Here is a 21,563-nt window from a genome sequence, read left to right as displayed (position 1 = left end):
AGGCAAGCACGCACAATCTCCGCCACCGTTACACATTGCATACTTGCAAGAAGCGTTCAACATGCTAGGTAAGGAAGGATTAGAAGGCGTAACGAGAAGCGGGCAATACCTTAGCTACCGAAGGTTTGCATATGACATCGTCTTCTTCGGCAATGTTGGAGGTGAATTCCAACAAATTATTGAGGACTTGAACCTGTAAAGTGTAAGGGTAGTCTTAAGGATTATTGTGAAACAGGCTAAAGTAATGCTAAAGAAGTAAGTAAGCAAGTGGTGTCAACGGACGTTCCTGTGTTGTTGAAACACTTGAAGTGTTCGCAGGTTTTGGAGTGACCGACCGCTTCATAACAAACGCATACTATGATAAGATTTCTTTCTCAGCTACCGTGTTTCTAAGCAGCAAAATATGGCCGAATTACATTTTGTTTACTGATGTCATTCCGCCACTAGTGTAATAGTTTTTACGGATGTTCAGGGGTCTAATTCCCAATGCTTTTCGTCCGTAAGTGATCTTTGGCATTGGCCAGCCGCCTTCGCTAGTAATATGTCTACCATTGGGAATGGCTGAAGTTTTCTTTTATGAACAATTCTATGGTAAGTGGTTTTTGAGAATATGGGCCCAGAAGAACATTTTTAACAAAGGAAACTACCCACGACAACGGTCATTTGTAGACTAGCGCCTTAGCAATAAATCAGAATATATTATCCTTGGCCTAGTCGGTGTTTGCTAAGGGACGTAGTTTAACTTACCGTTAGCAATTAAGAAGAACGAGGGAAACCGAAAGGCTCGATTTATTGTTATTATAGAGCTGTTCGTAAGACCATTTGCATGTCTATCGGGATGTTGTGCATATATTTCGCGAATTCGGCTGTCAAAAAGCACTTACGAACGAAAAGCTTTGTTAATGCGGTTTCTGATTGAGTTCAGCTTTAGTTCAATTGAGTTTTAGTTTATTATTATTTGAATACAATGAAAGAGTAAGAGACACTATACAGACGGAGTTACGAAAGTCAAAGACTGCAACGGGATCCTCGATTAATAATAACAATGGAGAGACGTATGAAAGATGAGCAAGCTAAGTAAAAGAAACAAACACAATCGCAAAAAATACAAGAAAGAAAAATTAAATAAACAAAAACAATTGTCAGTATACAAGTCTATAGTGCATAAAAAAAGCTGTCAATACATACAAACGGCAAATGTAGTGTAATGAATGATGTAAACTTAGTTATACTTGTAAAAAAAGCTTAAGGGCGTGACTGAATGCATGAAAAGATGAAGATTTAATGGTGTTGGGCAAACTATTCCACAGTTTTATAGCTGCGAATAATTTCATTTTTCCATAGTTAGCATGAACCATAGGCAGTAGAAAATTGGAGTTACGTGCTAACCTGGTATTATTATTATTGATGAGGTACCTGGTATCAATGAATTTGTAGAAAACTGTTTAGTAAGTAATTTATAAAACATAATTATTAAATGATAGTTGAACAAGTTCGTTAAAAGGATGTTATTTTCATGAAATAATAGAGTAGCACTCGTGAAAAACCCGCTTGTTAGTTATAATGCGTATCGCTTGGTTTTGTAAGTGCTGAATAGACGACATATGACAGTGATGTGTGCTTCCCCAGGAAACAATGCCGTAATGAATGTGACTGTGAATGAAAGCAAAGTTTGATTAATGCTCTAATACTGAAGGTACACTTTTGCTTAATGGAGGCAATGTGTCGAGATAACTTTAGGTTAGAATCTAATTTGATGCCCAAAAGTGATACACAGTCGGAGACGGGAATGTGATGACCATCTAGAGTTATCTCAGGCAAGCCAGGTAGTATTCTTTGGCTATATCGGAAAATCATGAATTGAGTTTTGGTAGTATAGATAATTTAATGATTGGAAGAACACCAATTAATGCAACAATATGTTCAAGCTCATTGTTTAGTTTAAGGATTAAGATTGTTAAAGATTTGTCACGCAACGAGATAGTAGTATCGTCCGCGTATAGTACACAATGTGCAGATTTAAGACACGTAGGTAAATTAATAATATAAATGGAGGAGGAGGAGGGAATAAAGAGAGAAGGCAGGAATGTTAACCAGAAATGTGCCTGGTCGTCTAGCTACTCTGGGGGACGGGAAAGCGGGAATAGAAAGATAAGATAGATAGAGGGAGGGAGGGAGGGAAGGGGGACGAAAGCCGCGTTGAGCTGGCGCACGCGCGCGGAGGGCCTGAGCGAGACAAAGGAGTTCACATAGACCAGTCGCCCTGAAGAAAGACAAAATTGCCTTCATAGCTTTGTGGGCCGACGAGCAATGGGGACGGTCTTCAAGCAGCAGCTGCACAGACAACTGCCGATCGTCCAGTCGTCGCAAGGTGATAGATAATGTTTGTCTTTCCGACTGAAATCGATGGCAATGGCACAATAAATGTTCGATGTTCACTTCCACGCCGCAGACGTCGCATGCAGCACTGTCGGTCATGCCAATCAAAGTAGTGTACGCCTTCGTGGAAGCCGCTCCCAACCACAGCCGGTATAGAAGCGTTGCCTCACGTCGCTGAAGCCCCGGTGAAGCCCCGGTGAAGGTCAGAGTTGTAGCGAAGGGTTCAGTTCGTACAACCTGGTGCACCTTATATTTGGGGCGTTCCACTCTGTTGAAGAAAGCTTGCGTGCCAGGTGACGAAGCAGCCTTGCAGCGTCTGTGCTGGAAAGAGGAATGGGAACGCTGTGTTGTTCTTGATGTGACTCTCGGGCAGCTTTGTCTTCTTGATCATTTCCACTGATCCCGCAATGGCCAGGTAGCCGCTGGAAAATAATTTCGCGGCCTTTCTGTTTGATCTGTTTTCTGCCGTGATGAAGTTTGACGATTTCGTATGTTAGCTGTTCGTGAGCTGTCCCCGTCTGAAAATTGACTGCATGCTGCGTAAAGCCGGTCTCGAGTCGGAAAACACGGCGCATGTGCCAAGACTCTCTGCGTCAATAAATTGAAGCGCACTGTGCAGAACCGTGAGTTCTGCAGCCGTGGACGTCGTGACATGTGACGTCTTGAATCGCAGTGTTACTTCTCTTGTCGGTATAAACACAGCACCCTCAGAACTAGTCGATGTGGTCGATCCATCAGTATACATGTGTACGTGGCTACTGTATTTCTCGTACAATAGGAGTAAGCTCAATTGTTTCAGTGCCAGCGGTGGTAGATGTGACTTTTTCTGAAGTGCTGGAATTCCGAGCTGTACTTCAAGACGGCACAAACACCATGGTGAAGACACCGACTTGGCCGCAGGTATGTACCCTGATGTAAGCGAGGCACGATATGCACTGACAGTTGTGCTAAATGACGTGCGGGGTCTTTCTAAGGTAAGTGCGGCGAGGTGATGGCAAGAGGTCCGGCCAGTGTGCCTGACATGTGCACGCATTGTCTCGACAGCGATGTGCGTCGTGATTGAGTAATCTTGAGCAATGGCAATAGTTACAGCCGTTGACGCACTGCGTGGTAATCCAAGGCATATCCTCAGAGCTTTGGCTTTAATGCTCTGAACTGTACGCAAATTGGTTTTGCAGATGTTGGATGTAACAGGAAGGCTGTACCGGAGGAACACAACAAACAACACCCTGTACAGCTGTAACACGGATTGTGTGGACACCCCCCAGTTCTTTCCTGCAGGGAGCAATATAAATAGAGAATAGTAAGGGACTTAGTATGGAGACTTGTGGTACACCTTCGTTAATAACTTTAGTATCAGAATAAGCACCCCCAGAAAAAACTGCTTCTTCTCTATCATACAGGTAACTTTTTGTGGGTTTTAGTACTCGACCGGATTATAATTTCCAGGGCTTCTAGCTTAGTAAAAAGTACGTTATGATTAATCCTCTCAAAAGCTTTAGTGAAGTTCAAAAATACCGAACCAAGGAAGTTACCCGTATCAATCGAGTGACGAATGTAGCCGGTTGGTGACATTAAAGCTAAGTTAGTCGAGCTGCCAGCGCGAAAACCAAATTGAGCAGATTGCAACAAATTAATTTTTTAAGTAAATATTTAGGCGCTTAAAAAATAACTTCTCAACAACATTACTAATCGATGAGAGGCTAGAAATAGGACGATAGTTAAACACTTCCGTTTTATCACCTTTCTTAAGTACAGGAATAATCCTAGCCCGTTTAAGCGATATGGGGAAAATACCACATTTAAAAATATTAATAATTTAATACAAAGTGTATCAGAAATAAGTGGTGCAACAAGCTTTAGATGAAATACAAAAATGTTATCTAAGCCAGGGATGAAGGAAGGAAGAAAAAAGTGGAGAAGGAAAGGTAGGGAGGTTAACCAGTTTAGCTTAACCGGTTTGCTACCCTACACATGGGAGAGGGATGGGGGAGATTAAAGATGGGGAAAGGGATAGTATTTAGAGCTAATACCAGGGAGCATACCTCACCTGCAGTTACGAGAAAGAGAAAAAAATAATGATTGCAGCGATAAGTGGGATAAGTAGCGGTCATATGACGACTGCTGTATATGTTATAGAAGTAGTCACTGAAACTATTTGGGATTGTTATTGTATTTTGCAAATTCATTTTCGTAATACTGTTGTTTCGACTTCTCTAGCAATTTATTCCGAATATTACAATCATTTTTACAGCGGGCCACTAAGCGTGCATTAAAAGGTTTCTTTTTAGTATATTTTTATAGGTTTTCTTTTTTTCTCATACTAGTCAGTAAACCTTTCGTCAACCAAAGACTACCGGGAAACACAAGATGTTTCCTGCATCTGACGGTAGATGTGTTAGCGCAAACTGTTTCTAGAAAGATGGAACAAAAATTTTCAAGAGCTTGATCGGGATCATGCAGGGAGTTATTTACAGACCAATCAGTATTTGTTACAGCGTTAACAAAACTATCTCGGTCAAAATTGGAGAAAAAGTAGCAAGGCTTGGACTGAGGTATTTCAGCCTGAAAAGAGAGGAATATTGGAAAATGGTCTGTGATCTGAGTATCTATGACACCAGTGTTTGGAGTTCGCGCGATGTTAGTTAGAGCACGGTCAAGAAGCGTGTTGGTACCACGAGTAGAACACCTAGTAGGAGAGATATAATTAATGATTCCAGACCGAAACCAGCAAAACAGTCTGTATATGCTGTTACACTTCCGTCATCGACGTCAAGTAAGTTGATGTTAATATCACCGACAATTAGGACTTGCTTATCTTCAAGAGAAACTTTTTGCAAAACCATGGAGAGTTCACCCAGAAAATCAGGGATAGACGAAGAAGGGTAACGGTAGACACAACCAAGAATAAAACTGTTACGATGATGAGAATTCAGCTGCAAGTCAGTTTCAATCCATGCCGATTCACAATGATTTACATTAAAAAAAGATGAAGCCTACGCTTATACTTAATATGAGGTGAAACAAGTATAGCGGAACCACTTCTCCGGAACACTCAAGAAACGCTTTGAGCTTAAGTAGAAATGCTTTTATTTTACTTATATATAATCCCGCAGAGCGCATGTGCAGCCTCCACAACCCCCAGCACGCTTTACTCTCGCAGTTGTAGGTGTCGTTTAATTACCGCTTGTGTTTTTTATTTCTACTCAATGGGAAGCTCGGAGTTAGCACCGAGGTAACGCTTGCTCTCGAGCTTTCTTCGTGTGGAAGAGAACGGCACTCGGCGGGCGACGCTGCTTTCTTTGAACACGAGGCGATTTCTCTTCTCTCTTCGGTAATTTGTTGTATCTTCTCGTTTCGCGGACACGCGCTTTCCCTTTCGCTGTCCATGACAGGCCGGGAGGCCAAGTCTGGTCGTACGCGGCTTGCACCCTTTGTCTGCCTCCAAAGTCGTTTCGACGTGAGACGAGAAACAAAGCGAAAAGTCCCGAGAAACCTCTCGGGCGCGCAGGATCGGCCACGGGCATTTGTCCCGGCTTCTCTTTCTCGCGTTCGCCTTCCTTGCCGCGCCTTATAGTTGCCCCCCCACACACACACCGCCGTTCCCTCGGCCGACTAGCCGCGGCGCGGCTGTGACGGACGGTGCGCTTCCGACTCGGCCACAGCCGAGGGAGCCCGTCCCGGTAGAAGGGAACCCGCTTGGGCGGCGATCAGTCTTGTCTTGTCGCCGGCGAACCTCGGTGTGGCGGCTCGAGTCTGATTGCGCCGTCTGCGCCCGCAGGTCGCTGCGGAACGGCTTGTTGCTGCGCCGCCGCGCGGCTGCACTCGTCATTGTGGCAATGCGCGGGTGATGGCTTGTGTCCGATGCGCGAGGCGTCCATTCATTCACCGTGTCTACTGCAACCGTGCAGCACTGTGCAAGCTATAGAACGGGACCCCCGATCGCAGAGCATGTTCGGGCTATAGAGTGATTCTTAAGAACAGGCGTGGGCCAGTCATGATAGCGAACGTATGGTCAGCGGCCGGCCACCGAGAGCTTTACGAAAGTGAGGCTGTGGGAATTCGCTTCCTGGTGCCTGGCACTCGCATGCCTAATTCACATAACTTTGATGCGAAGCATTCTTATCCGAGTCAAGCCAGTTTTGGCGCGTATATCGGCATTCTCGTGGGCCGATCCCGAAGATAGTGCAGTCTAAAAAAAAAAAAGCAGCCGGTAAAAAGAAAGAAAGCGCTGTTTGGATGGTCATCGTACATGAATACTGGCCGAATGAAATTCGGTCCTGTCCAACACAGGCCCTGCCCAGCTAGGTGTTCAAGAAATGTTTTCATTTATTAAGTGAAAAAAAAATGTGGGAGGCAGGCCTCTTTAGGGCCGGCTATCCCAAATTTTGGGAACGTGGCAGCGAATAGAGGCCAGTAAAAAAAAAAAGAAACACCCAGACGCTATGCGCGTAAAGGTTACCCAGCCGAGTACGCTGTATGACTCCAAAACAAATAATTAGAGCATACACATGTTGCCTTTCAACAGCACTTGTAATAGTTAATAAAAAAGTGAGTAAAAACATGGACATTGATTTATTCATATAGCCGTCCGCACGCTTAGAGCGGTTCGTAGGAATAGAAGCCGTTTGGTCGTCGTACGTAGTATGATCAGCGAAACCACCTGTGGTCAACGACAGAAAACGAACCAAAAGCTTTGTGGATTCAACCGTTGCCTTCTTTGTTGTTCTCGTACGTACTTCCTGTGTTTCGCATGCATTTCTGGGTAGTGTCGATTTTTCTCATACTTCTGCTTACATAACATTTTAATTGAATAGGATGCAGCAAATGCACTTTGCTGTTGTTTTTTAATATTATGAATGTCTGCAGCGCCATGGCCATGTTTTATACGTGACTGTCCCAACCACCTTTTAACCTCCACTTATGCCCAGTATACGTTTTCGTAGTTTTATTTGGCATCTATTTCCTGAAACTCGGGAAGAACAAGTAAATTCATTCATTCACAATGGGAGTTGTGGCAAAAAGAGCGGCTTGCGATTAACCATCTCGCCTATCCGGATATGCTTACTTCAGAAGTCAATATCCGTACTGGCTGTATTTTTGTACGCATTTAATTATGTTTATAGACAAACAAACCATCCCAAAAGCAAGCGAAAGGCGACCTCGCGAACAGTGAACCGAAAAGAAGCTTTCGAACTGAGAGACATTTGGTCTAGAAATTGCCTGCTTGATATTTCTCTCAGTACTGTAACCTTTGTCCTTTCGAGTCGGGCCTTCTTTCCTTGCGTCAGGAACTTGCTTTAGAGTCTCAATACTGAATATACTTCTTCCCTTGCTTTTTTTTTCTGGAAAGAGACACGCTTTCCCTTGAGGATAATGGGGATCTTTATTGTTTTATTCTTTTTGATACTGATACACCTAAAGTGTGCATTTATATAATACTAGTAATCGATGAACGCTTCGCAGACGAAAGATAGGGGCAGAGAACATTTTTCTTGAGGAAAAAAAAAAGATGCGGGGAGTGGGGCAGGTGTGAGGGAAGTGGCTACGCCATGAGGACGGGGCGACACTAATTTTTTTTAGGCGCTGCGCTAGCGCAAGGCAGATGATTACAAAATGGAAATGTAAACGAAATACATGGAAGGAAGAGAACTCATGTGCGGCAGAGATGCCAGTGACGCGGCATCGTGACCTGTGACGTCACGCTCCTGTTCCCATATATACCAGCGTCACACCGGCAATAAAGGTTGTTCTTCACCGCCAACCGGCTTGCTTACATCACGAAGCAATAACACATTGATATACACTTTACACTATAGCTACTGCGTACAGTACGGTATGAGCACCACGCGTGCTCAACTGTTTCATTTGATTTATTCGTAATTTTTTTTTTTAACCCGACTGAAATTGAACGTTCTATATTCACCGAGTGCTTGTGTGCGAAAAAAATCAATAAGAATATACAGGATGCAGTAGTTCCGACAGCAGTTCTGAAAGAATATGTTCCGACTTTGCTGTCGGGTGTCCTTCCGGTTTAGTAGCAAACCTGTGAGCAGATGAAGTACGTTCTGGTGCGTTATTAAAACTGTCGTATTGCTTTTCGATGACTAAATGTGTTACTTCAAAGAAACGCTGCATCTGGACGAAAAAACAAAAATACTGAGACTGGCCTACGACCCTGCGGAGCACGTATTATGACGAAAAGAACGATATATGTATGGAATAATTACCCTACCGTTAGCATCACAGACCTGCGTGGAGTTGCTATTGCGTCATTTGATGGCATATATTCTTCGATGTTGCAAATTATTTTCATCGGGTGTTACAGGTTGCATTTATTCCACTGATGCGAGGTGCCGTAGATTAACAGGTCCGCTGGTGCTAATCCCGTTTGGTTTGTTTTGCCCATGCGCTTGGGAACACGCTCTCATTCACCGTACAAAAGAGTCGGAAGACACTCGCTTTCATCTCGAATGACCCAGCAGAATGGCCCCTGACGCATCAGAAGCCACAAAATACAGGAAGGCCTGAACTACAGTGCTGCAGAGACTACATAACGCGCGCGATGTAGAACGAAAACATCTTGCCACCCGTGGTATTAGAGCCACTGGCCATGCATCCTGTGGAAGCGCGTAAAGCCAATGGGTCACCGCAACGTCAAAATCACTCGTATAACCTCCGCCGCACTGCTTCCTTGGAATTGTATTGTGCTTGTAGTACCGCCTCCTGTATCGCACCACACAACGCGATACACTGATTTGTCGTCAAGGTCGCTGTGTGTGTATATATAAAAAATACTACGCAGCGAATCTCTCGTTCAAGATAGGCAAAAGCGCAAATATGGCTGAATAAAACACTTTGCTGGGCTAGTTGGTGCATGTGGTACCAGAAATGTGGTAGCGGCTTCCTTGTCTAAAAAATTACGTTTAGAAGAAGAAAGAAACATAAGAAACACAACTTTAACATAACGATTTGTGGAAAGTGGCTACGAATGTGCACATCTCAAGTGAAAATTCTGAGTTCGCACACGCACACACACAGTGTTACCACATTAGCGATTTTGTCGCTAGATTTAGCGACTTGTCTGTTTAGCGACACATTTTTTTGTTTAGCGACGGGCGACTTTTTTGGTGACTTCCAATTAGGACATTGCTGAAAAAATGGCGTTCTACAACGAAGTTTATTATTCATAAGCTGCAAGTTAGCGGCCGATGCTGTACGTCGCATGGGCTCTGTGACCATGGCGAAACAAGGGTTTCCTTCACATCGATGTTCTTAACACGGTGCTCTACTGCGTGGTCGCTTTCGCGGGATTCACAGTGGGCTCACAAAATCCGTGTGTGGGAGCTTTTTTTAAATTCTCTAGGAAAACGATAGGAATTAGTTAACGCTCCGTGTCCAGCACTTTCTCTAAGCACGTTTGATTGGTGAACGTTGCTCAAAGCCTTGCTCAATCAATTTTAAGGTGAGATTTAGAATGCAGAAAGTAAATAATAAGGCAGAGAGACTATCGAAAGCTGGAGATATTGGAGTGGTTGGACTTGTTCATGCGAGTCTGAACACAATGTTTCCTTATCTTATGGGTTTTTGACCAATCAATGATGCGAGAAGTTCTAGGTATATAGATTAAGGGACGGAAGTGTAGTGTTTGATCTGCGTAAAGCTTGAAGATTCCACCAAGTGCGTGTCGCATAATTTAGCTTTCCTTTCAGGAGCGGCTTGTTAGGAACGGCCTGCAGAGGTGCCGACATGCAAAGTTTTCTCAGCCAGCTGCAGCTGCGAGCGTGGTGAGCTTCCCCGAAGAAACTATGGAAGCCTTCACGACCTGCCGCGGTGACTCGTTTCGTAGGGACGACGATGTGCCGCGTCAACACCCCCTCGGCGCCTCTATGACTAAACGCGGTCGGCGGAACAACTATTGATGGTGAAATCGCCAACGCCTTCACGGTTCGACTGAAGCAGGGGGAATTCCTGGAAGGAGATGCTTTGCGGTGCATTCTCATGAGCCTTTGAAGACGCCAGACAATGGACAGCCCAGGCGGCCACTGTACGAGGTCAGCTTGGGGATTGAAAGGCGCCTGCTCGGATCAAGCACCGTGACCATGAGAACCCACTCTCCTTGACGTGGTCAGTAAAACCTGTGTGGAAGTGTGTGTAACCCTCCCCCTAAAAGGCGGATTGACTACGATGGGGTTGGACGCTGCGAATCGGCGGTGAACTGCCGTTTTTCCCTCACCTACGTATCTAGGGAAAACAGAGTGCTTATAAGCAGCTGTTGTCGGCTGCTAGGGTGTGCTCGTGCTCGTGTTCGACAAGCGGTGTGTGCAGGCTGCTTGGAGCTTTGTGCTCGTGTGCTGTATGCTTCGTCTTGCGTGCTCCATTTGGGAGTCACGCTAGACTGTCGAAATGTATCTCTTGTTCTAATGTGAATATGTAAATAAATCCTGTACTCCTAGTTCTCGATGAGAGCAAGTTCCTCCCTACAACCACGTCCCAAGCGTGGGTGAGCTGGATGACGTCATGGGCCAGCTACCACATAGTTCATGCCCGACTACAAACTTTACAACTGGATGCCAGCGGTGAAATCGTCCTTCAACTCTTACAGCCTATAGAACAAGAGGATTTGCGGGGATAATGTGGAACCAAGTGTCCGTGTGCCATTAAAATCAGACTACTCGTGTTATTTTGGAACGTACTGCAGTTGTAACCTCACAATGGTAAACACCAAATTCGGAATGTCGCGATCGATGTTATGTCTTATCATCTTATCCTGGCGACTGCTGCTTGCCACCAACTGAGATTCTACCTGTCGACCAGTGCTTCACCGGCAATGGTGCAGCGGACGACGACCCTTGCGACGAAGCTGCGATGGCGGATGCTTTCCCAGTTTCTGTGTTCTCGTGCGCTGCTACCCTCCTCTGGCAAGGCGGTTGCGTCTTAGGTCACTTTTCACCTGATATTCACAGCGCATATTCAACGTTGTCAACTACACCGATAGCCAGCAAGCATAAAGCCGGCGCTCCGAACGCAATCTTCAGTGGGCATGGACGCACGCCCGGAATGACGGCCTCGAACATCTTTTTGTTCGTTCCACAGATCAGCTGCCCTTTCTATATCAAGACTAAAATCGGACGATCCATTTATAATCGCGCTTCCGTGCCCAGAACCCGTGCTTGGTCCTTTTTGTTCATTGTTATTGCTTTTGTGCGGTGACGTACGTTGAAAGTGACTCTGGGCCTCAGAAGGAACAACCATCGGATACATTAACCGAATGTAGTGGAAGGCTACAGCGCGGGAACCGACGGAGACAAAGGAGGCACACAAAGTACACAGACACAGCGCTGACTTTCAACAAAATTGTTTCTTTTGCCTGTGCGCAGCTAGATTTAAAGTAAGCACTTGGCAAAAAAAGAAAGAACACAAGAAGATCACACATGCGCACAGAACCTGCTCGTACCGCTTTAAAGCTAGCTGCGCACCGGCAAAATAAACAATTCTCTTGAAAGTCGGTGCTGTGTCTGTGTACTTCGTGTGCCTCCTTTGTCTCCGTCGGTTCCCGCGCTGTAGCCTTCCACTATATGTTCAACCAACAAGCCCAATTAGTCACTCTGTTGAACTTCATTAACCGAAGCTCTGAAAGATGTGCGCGATTTGAATCAAAGGTTTAAAAGAATGGAGGATAACCAAAAAGCAACGCTGGACACTATTACTGAGGTAAAAACACATCAGGAAATGGTGGCGGAGGCGATATCTAAAATTAAAGTAAGACTTGCGACCGTAGAAATTAAGATGGGTAATTTTGAAAAATAGCAGCATGAACTCGGTGACGTCCGTGAGGTGGTTAGAAGTATAGCAAAAGACGGTGCAGTCCTTCACTCCCGATTGGATGATGCGGAAGCCCTCTCTCGTAAGAATAATCTACTTTTTTATGGTTCAACGGATATACTAATCCAATTAGGAAGGCTCACTAAGCTTCAACAAAGACACTTCCTCACCAGAACAGGAATTGGCTTCCCTGGGGCAGTATTCGGCCACTACCTCCCTCATGATTCCTACCATTAACCCATGGCCCTCAGTCACCAGCAGCTGCGGAGCACCTGACCAAGGCGGCGGTCAGACCTGTAACGCAGCAGAGGGTGCTAAGAATCTCTGGGTCCGGACAGGCCGCCGATGGAAACTGACCCTGTCAACCTTTAACACCCGAACTCTTTCGAGGGAGGCTAACTTAGCAGGACTCTTTGAGCAACTATCAGGCATTGTTTGGGATACTATCATTGGCCTTAGTGAAGATAGGAAAACTGGTGAGGCTTATACAGTGCGGACTAACGACCACGTCCTCTGCTTTAGATGACTCCCAGATAGGAAGTTCTACGGGGTAGGATTCCTAATGCATAAGGACATAGAGGGGCAACATTGACGAATTCTACAGCATTAATGAGAGGGTAGCAATAGTCGTAATAAAACTTAATAAGAGGTATAGATTCAAGGTGGTACAAGCCTACGCTCAAACCTCTAGTCATGATGAGGATGAAGTAGATCAGTTTTATGAAGATGTGGAATTACCCATGAGAAGAGCTCAAACTCAGTATACCGTAGTAATGGGCGACTTCAATGCAAAAGTGGGGAAAAAGCAGGCTGGTGAACAAGCATTTGGCAACTACGGTGTTGGTTCTAGAAACACTATAGAGGGGAGATGTTAGTAGAATCCGCGGAAAGAAATAAGCTACGAATAATGAGCACCTTCTTTAGAATGCGTAGCAACAGACAGTGAACCTGGAAAAACCCTAATGGTGAAACAAGGAATGAAATCGATTTCATACTTTCTGCCGATCCCAGCATAGTGCAGGATGTAGAAGTGTTAGGTAGGGTAAAGTGCAGTGCTCATAGGTTGGTGAGGGCTAGGATTCACCTCAATGTGAAGAAAGGAGTAAAATTGGTCAAAAAGAAACAGGCCAACCTAGAGGCAGTAAGTGTAAAAGCAGACAAATTCAGGCTGGTACTTGCAAACAAATATGCAGTCTTAGAACACAGAGATGAAGATGACATAGAGATAATGAATGAAACCCTAGCTAGGATGGCTTCAGAGGCAGCACTTGCAAGTGGGAGGCAAGGCACAAAGGGAAGCAGTAGGCAAGCTCTCTCAAGTAACACAGGACTTAATAAAGAAACGACAAAGCATGAAAGTGTCCAACTCAAAAGATCAAATAGAATTCATGTAACTGTCAAAAATGATCAACAAAGAAAAAGTAAGGGATATTCGAAATTATAACGTGAGAAAGACTGAGGAAGCAGTTATAAATCGACGCAGCAGGAAATCAGTGAGAAGAAAACTTGGCATAGGACAAGCCAAGATCTATGCGCTGAAAGATAAGCAGGGTGATATCATCACCGATTTCTAAGATGTAGTAAAAGCAGCGGAAGAATTCTATACCGATCTGTACAATACCCAGAGCAGCCAGGATACCTTCCTTGAAGATAGTAATGAACAGGTTACAGAGGCTCCTTCTATAACTTACGATGAAGTTAGAAGGGCCTTAAAACACATTAAACGAGGAAAGGCGGCAGGAGAAGATGAAATAACAGTCGATTTAATCAAAGATGGATAAGACATCATACTTGAAAAGGTTGCAGCCATTTATACGAAATGTCTCGCGACTTCATGGGTTGGAGAAAACTAAACGCTGAAGAAATTGAGCTTTAGCCGTCAACATCACCACTAATTATCGTCAATCAAAGCATCCAGCGCGGAAAGCTTCGCTTACATCGATTCCCACAGTGCGTGGGATCTGCATAATTTTTTCCCCACCGTGTCCATTCTTCAACGAGGTTGGGGAGAGTCGCGGCACACCCCGCCAGCATATGTCTGATTCCAATGATGCCGTTACAATCGTTGCATTCCATCTTAATCGCCCTGTCTGGATATATCTTATTAATGTGGTACGGCGTGGGATATGTACCTGTTTGCAATAAGCGCAGTGAGACTGCCTGAGCTGCGCTACTTGTGCCTGAAACATTTCCGGCCTTTGCATTGATAAAAATCTTTAGATAAACTTAGTTTCACGCAGCTCTTTAGCCATGAAATAAAGCCAGTTTCTTTTGAGAATGCACGTTTGGAACTCATAACGCCCTTACGCAAAGCGCTAAAGGGTGTAGGTGCTCTCTGTTTCACTTCCTAAGGCAAGTTGAACGGCAAAGGGCGTATGTGCGCTAAGCCTCCGTGCGAAGGTTTTAAAAGGAAGAATTCCCAAAGTCGATGGGTGCGAGGGAGAGAGTTATAGAGACAGCAATAGAAATAAACGGGAAATGTGTGAATATCTTTGCACTTATAATCTGCCGAGGTCCCCAAACGCCAGTTGGACGCTTCGCATACGCTCAGTTCCGAGACTTCATGGATCTCATGGCTGATGGAACGCAATTCCGCATTGAAAGCACGTCGTTTTGTTTATTCCAGAGGCATTCAAGGGCAAAAAGAAACACTTGCGTCACCGAAATTTAATGGGGGAAATCCAGGAAAAGGCCACGCATCTACTTTAGATGAAAGTAAATATCCGGCAGTATTTTATCACGCTCGAGGTCGTTAGCAGTGACGGTTGAAATGGGGTCTAACGGTTTCATTTGTGCCAGCTCATAAAAAAAAAGTTACAGCGTCAAAGAAATAAAAGTAACAATAACTATTGTCGAGTGTATGGTGTTTCTTTTTCTTTTTCCCTCACGTTGAAGATGGAACACGGCGAGTGTAAATTATGTTTTGGAAAAGTTTGCACAAGAAGCTAGCCTATGTAAAAAAAAGAAAAAAAAAACCTCAGTGAAAGAAACTCTGCACCGCGCATTCGCACTTCAAACCTGCGCTCTTTCCTTTTTCTTTTTTTTCTTTGTTGACTTATACACCGTACTTATGATACACGAAGTAGTTTCGCGCTGAGAGTAGTGACAGAAATAGCGGTGGCCGAGTTCACAAAAGTTTTGATTGTAAGAGTTTGTCAATGGCTGGCCCTCTTCGCTAATAATGTTTCGAACGATGATTGGCTGGCGTTTGTTCTTATGGATAGTCCTAACGTATGAACTTTGGTCCGTATTCACAAAAAGCTCATACACTAGAATGGTTCGTCAGAGAAAATTGCAGTTAATTCTTATTCTGGTCATATTGTCAGTGAGGACGGCCAGCCAACGGCAAAAAGGACTTAGCAACAGAAGCTTTGTGAATTCCTCCCTTTGTATATACGGACCTGGAAAGGGATTTCATCGCGCTTCTCGAATAAACATTATGTGTTCATGTTTATGCCTATTGCGTTCGTTATGTCTATCTGCGCAATTTTTCTGTCCCTCCTTTATAATTTCACTTTGTCTCTCCTTCTGTCATACTTCATTTTCCTCTAATCCTTTACCCCTGCACGGGGTGGCCGGATGATATTTGCACTGGCTAACCTCGCTGCCTTTCTTTTTTTCGCCTTTTCTTCTCCTTTTCTCTCCTTGAATAAACCTTTGAAACGTACTAGTACGCATTGTTGGCTTGTCAACATGGATTACTTTGTGTCGTGAATTATAAAGCACCTAGTTTGCTAATAGGAGCTCACGCGTCCATACAAAACTGTGCCAAGTTTCGCGTCCTCCTCCACGCATACTGTATGCGTGCACATGCGTCTACGTATTACGCCTCTCTTGCACTGCCGCTAGTGAAACGCCCCTGTCGGTTTCACAAACGTTCCTTTCTATAAAAAAAGAAATGAAGAAAGAAACCGAAAAAGAAAGTATGCATTACAATAGGTTTCGACGGCGTTTATTCGGTATCCGCGTGAGTACCGACCACGGCATGTTTGAATGCGTGTGTAAGCGCATATGTGGTACGCTGCCTTGACATCCGTGGATGATATCGCATAATGAAAGCGCCGAGGTGCATAAAGGTTCGATATTAGATTTTATTAGCGCCGTGTCCACGTGTCCATTAAGATAGCCGTGTCCACGAGGCGACTCTCTGTTGCAGATAACGCGTCCACGAGCTGCTTTCGAGTGCTGGTGTTTTTTTTTTCTTTTTGGCGCTGGCCCACATTTGCTTGCTAATGCCAAGCCCCCGACCTTTCTCCTTTATCGGTGTTGCCTAGACAGCTGCACAGCACGCTTTTCCGGTGCCCGCGCCGAAGGGGACGATACGGCTGGCACTTATTGCTCCCCTCGTGTTTCTCGCATGCGCGCTGTTCCCCGAAAGGCGCGCTCTTCACCGTGGTGTTTGCTCGATTGAACGCAATGGATTAGATTCATTTCACTGCCATTACACTGATTATCATATCAGCGAGGCGTCTGTCCTGGAGCCGGCGACAACGCTCGGGCCTCGAGCGTCCTCCGCCGCTCTCCCACGTATGTTGTCGTGATTTGTCGCGAAGCTCTCGGGAGACGTGCAAAGAGCGATAAGTGGAAGAGGACGGCTGGTAAACATGGCTAGCGGCGAAATGAGATTACGTGTTTCCACGATCGGAAGGACAATACTTCATGCCGAAGCGATAACGGGCACTCCTGCAGTGAATTGGTTTGGGCCAGGAAGCGCCCGTGCACAAACAACGTTGGCTGACGCCATTGCGGGTTCGCGATCCAGAGCCGCGTCGGTACAAATAAGACCGGCCGATGCTGGCACGCTACCTTCACTCTCGTTCTTCCTCCCTGCGCAACAACGACACGCGTTCCACGATGAGGCCTCTCGTGGTGCTCTCGCTCTGCTTGCTGGCGCTGGTCGGCTTCTCTCGGGCCGGAGACGTGCAGCAGGTCGCCACGGGACACCATCGCACCGTGAGCATCCCCGGTCACTTTAGGCGGCAACCGCATACAACGTATTTCCAACGCATATTCAAAAGTGTGGCACGTCTCGGAGCTGGCGCAGCGCATGCGCTATAGCGACGCCGCGCCGAAAATGCGTCGGAAATAAGTTCCGTGTGGTTTTGCTTCGACGACGTGCGTAGCGCGCTTTTCAGTCGCGTTTTCTGCGCGTCGATTTCACGCGGTGCATCAGTGTATTACGGTGAAGGCTACCTACAAAGCAACTGCAGGGCCGCTTTAACTCTTGAGGAAAGACGCACTTACAAACGACAAAATATGCTACCTGAACGCGAGTGAATAAAGGAACGCTTAAAGCTATGGGAGAGGAAAAGCAAAACTGCAAGAGTGCCATCTGCGGCGACATTGAATAATATGCTTCGGCATAGTGCGAAGGACTCGCGAAGAGAACCACGGTATTGCAACGCCGTTGAAAGCGAGAGCGCGTTGCAAAGGCGTTTGGTCGGTATTCACGAATGCATGTTCCCTAAATTGACAAGTGCGAGCTGTATCCTAAAACGGGCACTCAGTGTTTACTAATTGCAACCACTTTCGTACAACTCTGCGATGGGCTTCGGTTCGCATATAGTGTTTAATATAAGTGTAACGTGATTTGTACGGGCTTTGAATTTTTTGCTCTCGTTCGCCGCTTTGCTTCGGCGTCAGTTTATGCCCCTCGTTGTTTTACTATCAAGCACCACGTTGTCTTTTCACCATCTCTTGTCAAATGATTCTTACTACTATTGACTGAAAGCCGGGAAAGGAAATTTCCACTTTTCGCAATGGTTGCGAACCCGGAAACTGATGTTTATAATGTCCAACTTTTGTGGCAACGGCGTCGAGCATCGTTCTTGATAATGTAGCAATGCATCGTAACAGTTATCATTGTGAATTTTATATCTCGGTACGCAACCACCCATTTCAGTGAAGAGATAGCGCGTTTTTCAGTGGTTACACAAATGGTACCATATTTGCTTCAGGTGGATATTTCAAAAAGTGTGATCAACCGCTAAATATGGTAAATGAAGTTTGTGGACATTAAGCTTTCTTTGATGTTGTTGAGCCATAAGAACCGTGCTAACGATTAAGTTCCAAGGAGTCAGCGCGCCTGACTTCCTGGAACATCGACTGCGCACATTCGTTATCACATTTAGGATTGTCCGCAGTCTGTTTCATAACCGCTTCGCTTCGACTTCTGTGTTGGTTTTCTATTAACTGCTTCTAAGGGCCGAAAACTTACGTGAACTGTTTAGGTTGTCAGGGCTCGGCAGCCGCCGCGCTTGATTTATTGACTATTTTTAAACACCGAATCCGCACCTGGAGCCGCATTTCGTAAGGATTCCTTTCCTCCAATTCTACTCATTCATCCCTTGCCGCCGAATGGCTGGTCCTGGCAATAGCGAGGGCATGGCTACGTGCGAAGCAATGGAAATGGTGGCAAGAAGGGAAAAATAATTAAGGAAAAAATCTTTAGGAATACGAACTCCTGCTTTATGAAGAACATCGTGGAACCCTGAGGATTAATTCTGACCAGTTATCTTTGTTTAATTTGTTTAATGCGCGCAAAATCTCACAAATACCGACGTTTTCTCAGTCCTGTCCCATCGGATTGCCGCTTCCATGCTCGTACAAGCGGACCTGTGACCTCGTGCCCAGCTGCAGGAACGTACTCCACAGCCGGTCGTCCACCACGGCGCGTAGTAGGGCGGGTTCCTTTCTCCGAATTACTTTACGTTCTTATCATCCACCGTTTATGTTCGGCTGATCCTGTTGATAACGTGGGCGGAGGGCAGCTCGGTACATGCTGAAGCAGCGCGAAAACGAACAGCCATCGGAATAGAATCGTTCTGTTATCCCGGCCCATGTGGCCGTTTAGGCGTGGGCGGCGCCACCTGTCGCATCACATCGCGCTGGACGCTGTGCGTGCAGGGTCTGCAAGACGGCGCCAACTGCCAGAACAACGACCAGTGCCTGTCCCGGTGCTGCCTCAAGGTATTCCACGGTGACGGCGCGGGCAGCCCCGGTGAATGCCGCCCGGCAGCGGGTCCCGGAGAGCGCTGCAGCTACGAGCAGGTCAAAGGAGGCGCCAACGTCAACTACTGCCCCTGCCGCGTCGGTGAGCGCCGTCCACCTTGAATCCGGGGACCGCTAAGGCTGCTCTGCAACCTGACGCGTGAATGATTCTAGCCATGCTTTTCAAAATTTTACAGATGTGGGCGTTTCTAGAGCTTTGAAACTGTGCAAAATAATTATTTCCCTGTCGCAATTATTGCAAGTTCGAGAAGTCTCTCGCCGTCACCTACGCGACGAGGGCACCTTAGCGTTGGAACGGTAAGCATAGCCTACGTATGACGTGTGAGGCTGCGCGGAAGGCGCAATGCTAACGCATGTGCAAGACACGTTTCCTCGCAAATCTTGTACTAAAGCGGTCTAATCCAAATTATTTCTGTATTTATCGAGCATGTTGTTCTGGAAATGGGCAAGTAGCAAAGAGAGTTGAGCTCTGGCTTCGGTAGGAACGGCCTCTTGAATCGGGAGCCGTATACAAAAGCTTTTCGTTCGTAAGATATGTTTGTCATTAGCCGGGCGCCTTCGCTAATCATATGTACAGCTTCACGATTAGCTAGAATTTACTCGCACGAACGATTGTAGCTTACGAGCGTTTTGTAAATACGGACCCAGGGTCCAAAATCACGGAACTTATTTTTCGTAACTGAAATTAGGGATGTAGCTTTCTTGGCTTTCGACTCGTCACCATCTCGTTCGCAGCCACATTAGCCAGTCCAGTAGCACCGGCAACTTGTGAACTGCTTTGACATAAGGGAAGCTTGCTAATCGGGGATCGAATTTACAAAGGTTTACGCTTTTAAGTGCGCTTTGCTATTGGTCATCATCAGAATTGACTGGAGTTTACTCAACTCTGGTATAAGAGCTTTTTTGCGCGACTGCTGATCTGGCGGGCACGCGGAGTGGCGCGAGCCAATGGGGCCCTGAACTAAGCGCTCCACCCTGCGAGGCCCAATCTCATGACAAATAAATGTTTTCTCTCTCTCTTTTTGCGAATACGAGCCCAGGCGTTGTTATTGACGTAGTTTATTAACTGCGACAGTATGAGACGTTTGGCTACTGAAGAGCCCGCTCTTTCAAAATTGTAGCTAAACACACACGCATATAGAAATACCTTACAATAGAGCACACTATAAATAGAAGAAAAAAAAATGCTCCTCTTCCGTAACAATCGTGTTGTCTTCTCATTCTGTCGTTAGCGCTGTTTGCGATTTGCCAGCACCTCTACAATCGTGTTCGCGATCACAACAGATCGGCGTCAGTTTTTATTAGAAGCCATTTGTGTGGAAGAGGTTCGTATAAGGACGAATGCCGGTGGACAGCAATAGGGAACGGTATCATGACGAAGGCGCCGGCCAATCACAAATAGTGAATACTAGCGAAAATCTTCGTGAATCCGATATCTTGTCCTTTGAGCCCGGTTCTTTCCCTCTCTCCTGAAGCTGGCAGTTGCCTGGCATACCCTACCAACACCGACAGGCTGCGTGTTTCTTGCTTCCGAAGTCTCATTTAGTGTAAGGTTAAGCATGTTGCTTTAGAAAATGCAGAGGGTGTAGATCAACAATCTTCTCTGTGCGCAGGCGTGAGATATACGCAACGATTAAATTGAAGCTATTGGATCCTCTAGTGTGCGTGTGTGTGTCGAACGCTACTTGGGAAAAGACTGTGGGAGCTAACTTTCACAGGATGGAGGAGACATCCGCGTGCGGAATGCGAATCTTTGGAGCACTGTTTGTGCATTTTGAATTTTCACTGCGTGCTCGAAGCATAGCTGTGAAACATCTTGTTGAAGGGACTTCTGTTTTGTTTGTTTCTTATGGGCAGGTATTTGCGGGGACGACGACATCTGCCCCAGCGAGGACACCAGCGCCGAGGGCGATCACGACTGACAGGATGCGGAATGAAACATAGGCGTCCGCATCTCTAGCCGAACCTTCTTGTTTTTATATAGACATTGACGAAGTCGCCACTGAAGCGTAATAATAAAATGAACCTCTGCAATCGCGTCGCTAACTCTTTATATATCCACACATTCATCCAGTCATTTCACCGCAGCGAGTATGGTGCTTATATTCTGAGAATGTTTCCTAAGTTTAGAGAATCATGGATTCATATCTTCGTATGTTCAGGCTATCATATGCAGGAAATTATTTTTTTATTTAAAAATACCTTACAGGCCTCAAAGTGAGGCATTGAGCAAGTGGGGCAGTGCATAGAAAGTACATAGAATACAAGAGATCTATAAACCGTATCAGTTTACGAACTACAACCTCAAGTGCAACCGAGATGAAAAAGAATTGTTTAGTTCACGATTC

At 45.6% G+C, this 21,563-nt stretch overlaps 1 protein-coding gene across 1 annotated transcript; it reads left to right on the top strand.

Moving 5' to 3' along the window:
- Nucleotides 1–16,907: 16,907 nt before the first annotated feature.
- On the top strand, nt 16,908–21,253 carry LOC135911821 (uncharacterized). Its single transcript, XM_065444159.1, has 3 exons — nt 16,908–17,157; nt 19,111–19,297; nt 21,073–21,253. Exons 1-3 carry the CDS (start codon nt 16,996–16,998, stop codon nt 21,135–21,137), a joined length of 414 nt encoding a protein of 137 aa, XP_065300231.1. The 5' UTR covers nt 16,908–16,995; the 3' UTR covers nt 21,138–21,253.
- Nucleotides 21,254–21,563: the final 310 nt, after the last annotated feature.

This window comes from Dermacentor albipictus, chromosome 1 (genome assembly GCF_038994185.2).
Source record: "Dermacentor albipictus isolate Rhodes 1998 colony chromosome 1, USDA_Dalb.pri_finalv2, whole genome shotgun sequence".
In the NCBI taxonomy this organism is placed as follows: Eukaryota; Metazoa; Arthropoda; class Arachnida; order Ixodida; family Ixodidae; genus Dermacentor; species Dermacentor albipictus.
This window is presented reverse-complemented; position numbering and strand designations above follow the sequence as displayed.

Bases quoted from the DNA above. Each gene is read 5' to 3' on its own strand.
- LOC135911821 (XM_065444159.1), top strand. From the start codon at position 16,996: ATGCTGGCACGCTACCTTCACTCTCGTTCTTCCTCCCTGCGCAACAAC. The intron at 17,158-19,110 runs GTGAGCATCCCC...CTGTGCGTGCAG, and splicing joins CCACGGGACACCATCGCACC to GGTCTGCAAGACGGCGCCAA. The intron at 19,298-21,072 runs GTGAGCGCCGTC...TCTTATGGGCAG, and splicing joins CTACTGCCCCTGCCGCGTCG to GTATTTGCGGGGACGACGAC.